Source organism: Mytilus galloprovincialis, unplaced genomic scaffold, assembly GCF_965363235.1.
Source record: "Mytilus galloprovincialis unplaced genomic scaffold, xbMytGall1.hap1.1 HAP1_SCAFFOLD_286, whole genome shotgun sequence".
NCBI classification, from domain to species: Eukaryota; Metazoa; Mollusca; class Bivalvia; order Mytilida; family Mytilidae; genus Mytilus; species Mytilus galloprovincialis.
In genome coordinates this window covers 18,057-31,180 of record NW_027468200.1, presented here as the reverse complement: position 1 = coordinate 31,180, position 13,124 = coordinate 18,057, and the positions used below count along the sequence as shown (strand labels likewise).

Here is a 13,124-nt window from a genome sequence, read left to right as displayed (position 1 = left end):
TGAGTAGAGGTATTTGTAGGCTCACGTATAAAAGTCAAGTAATTGCTAATGACACTTTTGCTATTTGCCACTGGACACTAAGCAACCAACAATCAGTCAAATATTCTTTCATTTATTTACCTCATGTTTATAGGTGTTGTACTGTATTTCTTGGTTTTTTATGTTATTCAGTTTCTTCTTTCTTTTTCCATTCCGTCTACCTACTCTTATGTTATTGTTTTTTGTAAGACATGTTTGGGTGTTGGAAGAAAGTTAAAAGTTAAGACGGATAATACTGATAGTTTGATATGGTGAATTGTTGACCACTCCTCGCGCAGTCTGTTATTGTAATTCATATTAAAAGTGAATTCATTGTGGTTATATGAAGTATGTAGGAACGACAAAGAAAAAGACTTGTGTTGTAAAAAACATACAGCTGGTTCAATGGTAAGATCACAATATACGAGCCTGTTATAGTTACCAATCTTGTTAAAATATATTGTAACTTTTGTCTCAATTGCTCTTTTTCTTTAATAAGAGTATAACGAAATCAGAGATCTATATTTTGATTAGAAAAGATGCGTGTGTTTTGTAAACTGCATTAAACATAAAAAAAACATTATATATTTTTTATTGATGAAGTTGTAGTATAAAAATAAACATGAGTTACTAAGCTAGATGAACAATATAGTACAAACTATAAAAGCTATATAACAAAATCTATGCATTTTTTCCCCCAGACGGTTAACATTTTAGGTAATGATATAATCAAAGCCAAAAAGCCAAGTTAAAAGTAAAATATCTGGTTTTCAGTTAGAAACTATATAAAATGGTTGTATTTTTTTTCTAATATTTTAATCAATTTCTCTTCAGATCCCAAACAATTTCCATAATATAGTCATTGGCTTTATGAGTTATACAAAAGTTATAACCAAATATAATATCATTCTTAATATTGTTGCGGAATCAGAAAGTACAAAATATAACATAAAATATACAAAGGCATAATATTCATATCCATTGTTTTTAAAATATCACATATTAGTAAGTGTATTTTTGGCGGTGATCTCAAAACAACTGAACTCCTATAATATCAACGTTCTATGTTTGTCTTCTAGTGATATCCCATATTGAGTCGAACTTGATCTGGTCGGCTACAAAAAAAGTAGAACATAGTAAATTCTAAAGTCAAGTGTTACAAAATAACATTCCAACAAGTACACTAGTCCATTGTATATCAAATTCTAAACACATACGTATATGTAGTTGTAACTGAAATATAGGCTATACAGTTACCTATATAACAATAAGGAGATGCAACATGATTGCTATCCACCTAAGTTCAAATGAAGTGGATGTAATCAATTATAGGCTATCGTAATAGTACGATTAAAGTTAATTAGCTGAAAGCTGAAGTTTAGGACATGAACTAGACAAATAAAATAAAAAACGAAGGCATGTACACATATGTGCAGACAACACAATACAAAACAGTTACGTAACATCTGGTCTGTACATTGACCTTACCTTCCCTTCCAATTTTTGGAATTGGCTTTTCCCCAAATCCTATTACAAATATAGAGATCATGTCAAATTTTCATCTGTAGTAATTTGATAAATTATGATGGTATTTCACACATTTATTTACGGTAATACGCTGTATCATTTGTGTCAAACAATTGGGCACCCAATATGTCATCAATTTTTATCATAAGATTATTTCGTTTGTGCATCACATTAATTTTGTGATTTTTTTATAATGTGTAAGTGGTAAAAATAAAATGCACTGGATCATGGGATGCCACGTTGGGAATCATAAGTCTCTGTCATTAATGTACGAGGGTTTTGATGTGGTTTACAGAATAAACGGAATAATGGATAAACGTTTTCAAATAGAGAATGTATGTTACAATTTTATTTAAAGTAGATATTAATCTTTAGTTTTGTTACCTGACATTTTCATAATCTTCATCTGGATCTTCACCCGGTATAGGTGGTGGAGGACGTCTCCTCGGTGCCTGTAGTCCAACACGTTTAGTGAACCTCTGCTTCTTTATTGAAGTCATCATTGCTGGTTGCTGGGCAAACGTCTGTTAAAAAATAACAATTTTAGCAAAAGGAAAACCCCACATTTTAAACAGAAACAGAAACTCATAGTTTTCAGCTAACAGTCAATAATGAGCAATGAACATATAGATTAGACTGTTACCAAAGTTAATGAGCTAACAGCAGAAGTTTAGGACATGAAATAGAAAATAAAAGATTAGCAAAGACATGTAAACAGACAACAAAAAACAAAAAAATGACGAAACTTCTTGATCACTTAATAATCATATCTGCAAGAATTTGATAAATAATGGTATTTCTCTGTTTACGGTAATACACTGTGGTATTTTACATTGCTATTTACGACTGGTATTTTACATAGCTTTTAACTTCATTGTAGCTATAAGATATTTATCAAGAGGGTTCTTCATTCCGTACTAGTCGTTACAATCACTTACTGGAGCCTCATAAATTTCATCATCACTCTCTTCTTCTTCGTCATCGGCAGTTGCTGCCTGTGATTTACCTTTGGATGACATTCCCCTCATTTCCATTCCATTCTGGTCTGGCTCATCTTTCACGCTCTTTGATGTGCTTGTATCTTCTACAAACAGATAAGAAAATGTTTTCAAGTTGTGACCATTTGAAATTCACCTTAGACTTCTATGATAAACCTCTATATTCTATTTTTAGCCATGGCGGCCGAGGCGGGTCATAGGATACGTTTTTAAACAAGAAATGAATTGACAATAAGATGTAATTAAGGAAATAAGTAACCTGTATCATAGAGACATGTGTAGTAAGAGTACATGACCGGATGTCGATCAAGAATTTTGAAAAGTGTGGTGGGGCACCAGCAAGGCAGTGGAAGTTGTTAAAAGTATATGCATTATCGGATATCCATATTAGTAGCTATAAAAGGGGAACGCCCCAGCCTCCTAAATCAGCCACTGGTGAGGGTTTTTTTTTTTATATATATAGAAAAGCACGTACACGATAATTTACAATCACGATATATCTGACTTGGACAAGTTTCTATGCTAATGATTAGCTAACTGCAGTTTTTTGAAATAATTACCTTCAACAGTAGCATCATCGAACTCATCCTGAAGTACATCAACACCAAAGAAAGATGCAATAACTGACGGAAATCGTAGGTCCATTAACCAAATAATAGCTCCAAGCAATACACATACAACTCCTGTAAAAAAATAATTAACTATACCAAATATTTTTTCCCAAGAGAAAGAAAGAATAATAAAATTTAAGTATTTTGATATAAAATTTGTAAAAATATAGAGATGTAGTATGATTTTAGATAAGACAACGACCCACCAAAGTTAAACTGAAGTTGAAGTAAACTTTTATAGGCAACCGTAAGGCCTTCAACAAAGATTAAAAAAAAAACATACGAAAATCGGCTATCAATTCATTTACTCTTTATCATATGTTGTAACGTACATAATCAAACTTAAGTTATTAAAGCGTATACATTCCTCAAATGGTATGTTTCTTCACTGACCTGTTATGAGATTCACATAGTAGGCACCACCATACTTGAATTTCAATACGTGATCAGAGGCCAATGGTATCTCGAGTTCATTGAAATTCCTTATGGTAGACCATAAAATGTTCGCAATCACCATCACTCCTCCGGTCAACATTAAGAAGTAGGCTCCATACTTTAACAGTACGAAGAACAGTATGATAGTTAAAAACCATAATGGAAGAGCCAACCTACAAAGGAAATACAAACCAGTTCTAAATACATATACACAAAATTGCATATTTAAAAATGTTTGCATTATTGATGTACAACTTTATACTAGCAAAATGTAATCAAGTAGTCACCAACTATCATATTGTCTGGATGGCATGCAATCAAGCAGTCACCAACTATCATATTGTCTAGGTGGCGTTACGAGGAGTATATACTCAGTGAGTAAAGGGATCCGTCAAATAAATATCACTAAAGCATTAGAACGGTAATAACAGATGACACATAATTATGTCTCTGACAAGACTTTTAAAGTGATGAGAAAGGTTTCCCCAATGGGAAAGGGTTGCACCAAGCTGTTGAGTATATCTAATCTAATATCACTAAATTTTCGGAACACACAAAGAACAGATGCATAAAGAAGAGGTAGATAAGATGCTTATTTCAAATCAAAACTGACTTGTTTTTCTAAAAAAATTATACATAGTTTCACAATATTTGATTAAGAAGTGAAAATGGTGCATTTGGATACCTATTCTTAGTTTTACTCACCACATCATGATATGAGAATACCATCATGCTTGTCGGTAATGACGACCCCATCGTATACCTTCACCATCAAATGTAAAATAAGACTGAGCGCTACTCGCCACATCATGATATGAGAATACCATCCTGCTTGTCGGTAATGACGACCCCATCGTATACCTTCACCATCAAATGTTAAATAAGACTAGGTGTTACTAACCACATCATGATATGAGAATACCATCCTGCTTGTCGGTAATGACGACCCCATCGTATACCTTCACCATCAAATGTAAAATAAGACTAGGTGTTACTAACCACATCATGATATGAGAATACTATTCTGCTTTTCGGTAATGACGACCCCATCGTATACCTTCACCATCAAATGTAAAATAAGACTAGGTGTTACTAACCACATCATGATATGAGAATACCATCCTGCTTGTCGGTAATGACGACCCCATCGTATACCTTCACCATCAAATGTAAAATAAGACTAGGTGTTACTAACCACACCATGATGTGAGAATACCATCCTGCTTGTCGGTAATGACGACCCCATCGTATACCTTCACCATCAAATGTAAAATAAGACTAGGTGTTACTAACCACATCATGATATGAGAATACCATCCTGCTTGTCGGTAATGACGACCCCATCGTATACCTTCACCATCAAATGTAAAATAAGACTAAGTGCTACTAACCACATCATGATATGAGAATACCATCCTGCTTGTCGGTAATGACGACCCCATCGTATACCTTCACCATCAAATGTAAAATAAGACTAGGTGTTACTAACCACATCATGATATGAGAATACCATCCTGCTTGTCGGTAATGACGACCCCATCGTATACCTTCACCATCAAATGTAAAATAAGACTAGGTGTTACTAACCACATCATGATATGAGAATACCATCCTGCTTGTCGGTAATGACGACCCCATCGTATACCTTCAACATCAAATGTATGATAAGACTAAGTGCTACTCACCACATCATGATGTGAGAATACCATCGTGCTTGTCGGTAATGACGACCCCATCGCATACTTTCACCATCAAATGTATAATAAGACTAAGTGCTACTCACCACATCATGATGTGAGAATACCATCGTGCTTGTCGGTAATGACGACCCCATCGCATACTTTCACCATCAAATGTATAATAAGACTAAGTGCTACTCACCACATCATGATATGAGAATACCATCCTGCTTGTCGGTAATGACGACCCCATCGTATACCTTCACCATCAAATGTAAAATATTCGGCTATCCACAGAATTGGCAGCGGCAACCCACGGAACTGTGCTTCTCTGTACTCACGGTTAAAACGACCAGCTACAAACGAGAAAGCATTGTGTCCATGGATTTATTTTGCGATGTGAATCAAGTTTGCAAATTTTCATTCCTCCTGTCACCAAATACCATGGTTCATTTCAATTCCTTTGAACCGTTAATTCAGTCATATTTAGACTAGTTTTAAAATAACTTTATTAAATGATAAACAAAAAGCAAATTACGGACATTACAGCATTAAACTTTTTAAAAATTCATGTTTGTTGTAAGATTAGTCGTATGTTATAAAAAAAGATGATCAGAGGTCGCTGTTTTACGTCATTCTTTGCATATTCTTTTTAGAAAATTAATTTTAAATTATTTTGAAGTAAGAGCTTTGTTTCTCAAAGTCTATCATTGACATGTTTGGAGATATAAGTATAAATGACATTTAAGTTGTTTCATTGCTAACAATATGTTTTTATTCTATATTTTATTTTATAAAGTAGAATGTATATCATCAAATTCAATATAAATTTTCGATTTTACAATCACTTCTATAAGCTTGAATTATCATACTTTGCTTACGAAAAAATGAACAGGATTATTACATTGTTCATTGTAAACTGATTCCATAAATACCTGAAATACATATGTTATTCCGTGTTTCCTGATGTTTAAGACATTGTATTCATTAAACTCATCATAATTTGGGTAAGACGATTATTTCTTAATATCATTTCAGGCTTTATAAGTTAAGCAAATTTTTAATCTATATAATAAATACCAAAAATTCCAAATCCAAATCTGCCTTGTTCCCATCTCCAGTCAAAATGTTCGTTATAATTTATTGTCTCGTTTAATTGTATTTCTGGTTCGCCTGAAAAAAGAAAAGGAAACATTTTTGCACTTAACCTGAAACTGGTTAATTGGTATCAAGGGGTAGCAACTGTCAATCGCTAGTCTTTTAATCTGTTAGTCTAGTTTGGTAAGGTATCAAGGGGTAGCAGCTGTCAATCGCTAGTCTTTTAATCCATTAGTCTAGTTGGTAAGGTATCAAGGGGCAGCAGCTGTCAATCGCTAGTCTTTTAATCCGTTAGTCTAGTTGGTAAGGTATCAAGGGGTAGCCGCTGTCAATCGCTAGTCTTTTAATCCGTTAGTCTAGCTGGTGCGGTATCAAGGGGTAGCAGCTGTCAATCGCTAGTCTTTTAATCCATTAGTCTAGTTGGTAAGGTATCAAGGGGTAGCAGCTGTCAATCGCTAGTCTTTTAATCCGTTAGTCTAGTTGGTAAGGTATCAAGGGGTAGCCGCTGTCAATCGCTAGTCTTTTAATCCGTTAGTCTAGTTGGTGCGGTATCAAGTGGTAGCAGCTGTCAATCGCTAGTCTTTTAATCCGTTAGTCTAGTTGGTAAGGTATCAAGGGGTAGCAGCTGTCAATCGTTAGTCTTTTAATCCGTTTGTCTAGTTGGTAAGAGTCTTACAAATGTTTTACCAAAAAGGGATATACCAGTTACGATACTGTTGTCAGGTCCTTAAAAATTGCAAATTTTTGCTCTAATATTGACTCACGTATAAGGTCTTTGCATTGGAATTAAATACATTTATTTTAAAACCAGTTGTGAATATATAAAGTTTTATTTGTTCGACCATCGGAATGTAATTGGAAACGAATTATTGTTTTCGTTCCCTTTCTAAACAATTTTTTTCAGGCAATTTAGTTTCCCTTTTTGCATGTTAAAAACATTTGTATCGTTAGTAACCATGCACTTACATGATTTGATGATAATGAAATGTTTTGCCATACTGACCTTTCATAGTTATATTAATTCCTCTAAAACCAATGTGTACTTTTATATCAGCGTGTATCTCTCTGTTTTCTCCTGCTTTATATTTAGTTGGCACATTTTTTAGCTCAGCAGTTTCCCACTCCATACTTAAATTTGCGACTGGAAGTATACGTACACAGTTAAAATAATATGACCATTTTTAAGCGCTTGACTGTCAACTATATGTAGTCTTCGTTCTCTTAATCCGTTTATATGCAGTTTACCCGGTATACCATGTTTTTTCCCAAATATAATAAAGTGTATTTTCAAGCTACATGTTGTGCAAAGTTATCATATTTTGTATAGATTATATATGGAAAACCCGATTTAATATGAATGAGGTATCAAGCACATACCAAGTATAAACCTGTCGTATGGAAGTAATTTGTATATATAGTAACGTAGTTTAACGAAATCGGAGATCTATATTTTAATTAGATTGCGATTTCGGCAGATTCGTAATATGGAGCTTTTGAACTTGTGTACTGACAAACATTATCTTTTCTTGAGATAGATTGTTTTCGTTGTACTCAAATTTGTGTATAAGCAACAACCATGCAGTCCCTATCCGAGTCAATCTTCTTTACTCTCGATTTAAAATATTTGGTATTGCTTGTGAATTGTTATTATGCTTGAAGCTGTATGTGTTTATTTCAGTTGTGGTTTTTTCCCCACTTTGTCTAATACTTCTAACAGTTTTTTTTTATTTTCAGTTCTTGCTTTCTCATCCTATTGTATTGATATGTATATTAAGAGCGGGTTTTTTTTTTTTAAATTACGCTTATAAATACATACGCATTATGACTCCTCCTATAAACAATGTCACTGTAACCCGTATGAATACAAATAATCTCTATAATAAAAATAAGAAAGGAGATTCGACCATGTTTTCAAAGAAAACGGAAATTTATAATATTTTATACATGAAGTGCTATAGGTTATGATAGTTCTGTCCTGATGTCTGATTGTGAAATACTTTGAAACACGTATAGTAAACTACTTTATATGAGTCTTATATAATATGTATATTCACACGCAGAAACGCGATAAAAAATCATAAGCCTTTTCCGGAAAGTAAGGAATACTGGTATGCTGGTGTTTTAGCAACAACATCCAGTGCGTTATAGATCCAGCGTAGATGATTATAACATAGTTGACACCTCTAACTGAAACGTATAGTATACGAAAAAACAATCCAATTAAATCTGCAAGATAGATTTGAATAGCGAAACATGTCTCCCTCTACAATTTGTCCTTCTTGAAATTGAGATTTAGCAGTCAGCATGGTTTATTAATTTATGCCATTTGTATGGTGGCCGGATGCGGCCATTTCCCCTTTTCGTGTTTTCGCGTTTTCTCCTATCACTTTTCCAACGCGAAATCGGGAAATCGAGAAAGCAAAATCGAGAAATTGAGAAATCGGGAAATCGAGAAATTGAGAAATCGAGAAATCGAGAAATTGGGAAATCAGGAAATCGAGAAATCAAGAAAGCAAAAACGCGAAATCGAGAAATTCATTTCGCGTTTTCGCTTTCGTGTTTTCGCGTTTTTGCTTTCTCGATTTCTCGATTTCCCTATTTCTTGATTTCTCAATTTCTCGATTTCGCTTTCTCGATTTCTCGATTTCCCGATTTCCCGATTTCGCGTTTGCAAAGTGAAGGAAGTAAACACGAAAACGCGAAAAGGCGAAATGGCCGCATCTGCCCACCATACATTTGGGTTTCTTTGCGGTTGACATTTAAATCTCCTTTTACTCGTATATATATTGAGCAAAACATTAAATTTGGAATACCGAAATGAGAATATGCGAATAGCACAAAAAAAATTGCAAACACTTTCAACAACGATTTGAAAAATAATTCCAAAACCTGATGTTCCAGATGGCTGTTAGCAAGACGGATCTATAGAGCAGTGTAAACAATGTGTGTCTTTATTCTGGGTAAACTGACTTTATATAAATATTTACATGTAAACTCTTGCATTGGGTCTGTCGAAAGACTATTAACAAACCGAACCTTGTCAATTCAAAATCATTGGTCTCAGCAATTAAGTTTTAGTTTGACTTTTATTAAACAGCGATTTGTATTTTTAATTCTTATTTACCTCTTTCCCTCGTATTCCTGGTAAAACTACAAAGAAAGATATCGCTAATATCACAAAGGCAAATATGAAGCCTGACTCTAGAATATCTGCTTCAAATGGTGTTTGGTTAGGACCATAATAGGTAGGTGCTCCATTCGTCCGGAAGGCATTAAATATCCCTGCTGGTATCACTCCATCCATGATGGCTGTAGGTTAGTTCTGAAAAAAATGGAGTTGAATCAATACCTAGCCTTTTGTACAAGTAAGTATGGCCTATGACCTTTTGGTCTCTTGTGGAGAGTTGTCTCGTTTGCAATTATACCACATTTTCTTTTTTTATATATACACACAATTCTCGATAGAAACTATATCCTATTGCAGGTATGTCTGTTAATTTAAGTGTCCAGATTATTATCGTCTCCTAGGAGACGATATTAAGAATTGAACGATGGACAGTTAGTGCGTGAATGCTTCTTACCACCTAATTGGAAGATATTACGAGACGTGAATAATCAAGGTTTATTGATTGGTTAGGACAATCCAAACCTAGTAAATGTCATTCAATCCCGTAGAGTATCGAATTTGTCCTCTCTATTTTAGCAATTAGATTTTGCTGGTACACTGACCCGAATAATTCAGTCGTTATATTCCGCTGATCTACGAAGGCTACATTAACGCCTGAACGTCTTTCTCGATCAAGACCGTCAACCGGAATTTTCACACCGCTTTGCAATATGGGAATTTTGATTTAAATTGGCAGCTAAAGAAGGAGGAGTTCCGGATGTTAATTGGTGTTAAATGATGTAAATTGATGTTAATTGATGTGAATTAATTATTATCGGATTTGTGTTAATTGAACACACGTGTTTGGTAAGACAATTACAAGAGAGTTGCGCAGACTCATTATCCTGATCGCCGCTGATTGGCTCTCTCTCACAGAGAGCAGGCGACGCGGCCAATGATCACAAGGAGTTCAAGCCCTCGTGTGGGAGAAAATCGGACACGGAAAGGGCTTGAATTATTCGAGTTACTGGTACACAGGTAACTTTTATCTATAAATAGCCGAATCTTCTGTAGTTTCGTAAACAACAACGTTAAACGATATATACTACTTCATAACGTGTGACCTCGTGTGTGGTAAAATTTGTTGATTTGATGCACGTGGCTATTCTAGCAAACGAATTAATCTACAAAGCGAGAGCACTTTCCATTTTCATCAGCTAAGAGACGACTAGCCCTTTTTGAAAGGCAAATACTTGTGGCTTTTAATTTTCAAATATACACGTACTGGATAATGTTATTTCCCGTGAGATTATCAACTGTAAATGGATTTTTTTGTAGTTACAATATCTCTAAAGAAAGTATTTACTATACATGCATGCTTATAACGTCCAGTGGCATATACGCACGTTATTGATGTTGCTATACAAATTGATTAACAGAACAAAACACTAGTTTACAAAGACGTTTTCCAGTGTCCATTTGCTATACTTATATATGTAGATTGCAGTATAAAACTCAGTTAATATTGACTTCTCAGTTATTCATACAATATGTATCACGGTATAAACATTGCTTTGGGGAACTTGAGGAAATTCTCTCTCTCTCTCTCTCTCTCCTCTCTCTCTCTCTCTCTCTCTCTCTCTCTCTCTCTCTCTCTCTCTCTCTCTCTCTCTCTTTGGCTTTTGGAGGAAGCAAATTTTATCAATATTAAAAAAGTATAAAAAAAACAGTCCGTCTGCATTTTTGAAAGGTATCTTGTTACTATTAACTGTAGATAATAGAGAGATACGACAGTTAAAATGAAAATCTTCAATTTCAGGGATGAGAAGATTTCAACATCTTATACGATGTCTATATGAGTGTATCCGGATACTGGAGCAATTGTGTGTACACTATATATTGAAACAATCATTAAAGTTTTAGCTAAACCTCTTATGAAATATTTACAATGTAAAACATAATAAATAAACCAAGAGATAAGAAAGGCTATATATTTATATATATATATATGTGTGTATTTTTAAAAAACATACAGATTTTATAATGGATTCGGGTGGGCGTGGAGAGAGTGTTTTTGGTTTAAAAAAAAATGTTTAATGTATACTTGTCCAGATCCTACTGTCTTTCATCAATCCAGTGAACGTATAATATATTGGACGATCAGTTGATATTCCTGGGGGGGGGGGGATATTCCGGGGTGCTGGATTACCCGGTATAATACGGAAATACTGAAGCATGCCCGGAGCGGGTCCCCTCTTAGGCAGTCACGTATAAAATTTCTGGATCCGTCACTGGCATAAATAATCATTTTCATTTTTCATGATGAATTATTTTCCACATTTTTGTGGGCCAGGATATATATCTTTCGACTTGTCTATTGAAAGATTATTAAATTCAACAGTTGCCATGTCAGGTCATTAATTTTCACAATTTCTAAATCTTAAAGTGAGGTTCTATTAGTATTGTTAATTTATTTGGCGTAAGGAAAGATCTGAGTAGGCTAGCTAGAGTTCAACTTGAACATTACAAATGTCAGAAACATCAAATTTAACTTAAGACAACAGAGTACGTTACCTTGGATTGTCGAGCAGTTTTCACACCATTTAAATTCCACTGTACCATATAATATTATCTGTTTTGTCTCATGTAAATGATATCAAGATCGGAAATATGACACAACTAGATAGAGGAGGAAAGGGACAAATACTTCCGTTCGATCTTAAGTATTTAGTGTAGACCTTAAGAAGATTATTTCACACTTTATGTTGTTATCATTTGACAAAACATGCGCGTATAATGTTCATTCTGAATAAGCTTTTGTAAATGTATCCTAGAGCCTCATAGTCAATGTCGCCTTCTGTTTTAAAAGGACAATTTTTAAACATATTGTAGTCTCCTCTTTTGATTGATTTTTCTTTCTGAACTTATCAATCTTCAAGGAAGAGCTTGGTCAGTCGTAAAGATACAAAAACAGACAAATTTATTAGTCATGTAGAAACGAAAATAGCTAAAATTTTCTTAATTTAGGTTAATTGATTGACCTTTCAATTATAATAGTGAAAATAAAACTTACTTGTTGTCCACTTCCCTGTATATCAAATATTTTAAACAAGGATGTTAATTAGTTTTAAGTTTGTGTAAACTTCCTGGTGATTTAATCATTTTATGTATAGTCTCAGTGCGTAGTGTTATTTTTAAACCGGATTGTACATTTATTTTATTATTTTTTAAATTCAACTAGTTATCTGATGGTCACGATAACATAAGAATTTGATGATGAGAGTATTATGCGATTGAAAGACGTGTCTTTTAACTTAATTTCAGTGGCCTGTGAGTGGACTGGGAAAGGGGGGGGGCTACTTCTAAAAGTGGAGACAATAAAAAGAAGCTTTCCATAGCCTATCAGTTTATAGTTTGCCTTTATTTCTTTTCAGTATTCAGTTTTTTAAAAGATATTTACTTTTGCCAAAAATATGGGTGAGAGGGGAGGGCAAACACTTTGAGCATAGCAGCTTACTGCGCCTACTACGCTAAAATACCACTCGCCAGTCAGGCACCTATGCCAGTGTATTTATTTGCCACAGGCTACATAATATGCATACCATTCATTCTTGGCTCATAAATATACCTAATTATATAACATATATCTGTT

At 34.2% G+C, this 13,124-nt stretch overlaps 1 protein-coding gene across 2 annotated transcripts; it reads right to left on the bottom strand.

Moving 5' to 3' along the window:
• Positions 1-594: 594 nt before the first annotated feature.
• LOC143061286 (dual oxidase maturation factor 1-like) lies at positions 595-12,665 on the bottom strand. 2 transcript variants are annotated; one of them, XM_076233724.1, is made up of 11 exons: positions 12,546-12,665; positions 9,491-9,688; positions 8,183-8,240; positions 7,370-7,507; positions 6,349-6,441; positions 5,471-5,624; positions 3,548-3,762; positions 3,104-3,226; positions 2,484-2,629; positions 1,930-2,069; positions 595-1,133 (listed from the first exon to the last, which is right to left on the bottom strand). In XM_076233724.1, exons 2-11 carry the CDS (start codon positions 9,668-9,670, stop codon positions 1,094-1,096), a joined length of 1,287 nt encoding a protein of 428 aa, XP_076089839.1. In that variant the 5' UTR covers positions 9,671-9,688; positions 12,546-12,665; the 3' UTR covers positions 595-1,093. The 2 variants fall into 2 exon arrangements, with proteins under 2 accessions (XP_076089839.1, XP_076089838.1); XM_076233723.1 differs by lacking the exon at positions 12,546-12,665 and adding an exon at positions 12,047-12,203.
• Between the last annotated feature and the right edge of the window lie 459 nt (positions 12,666-13,124).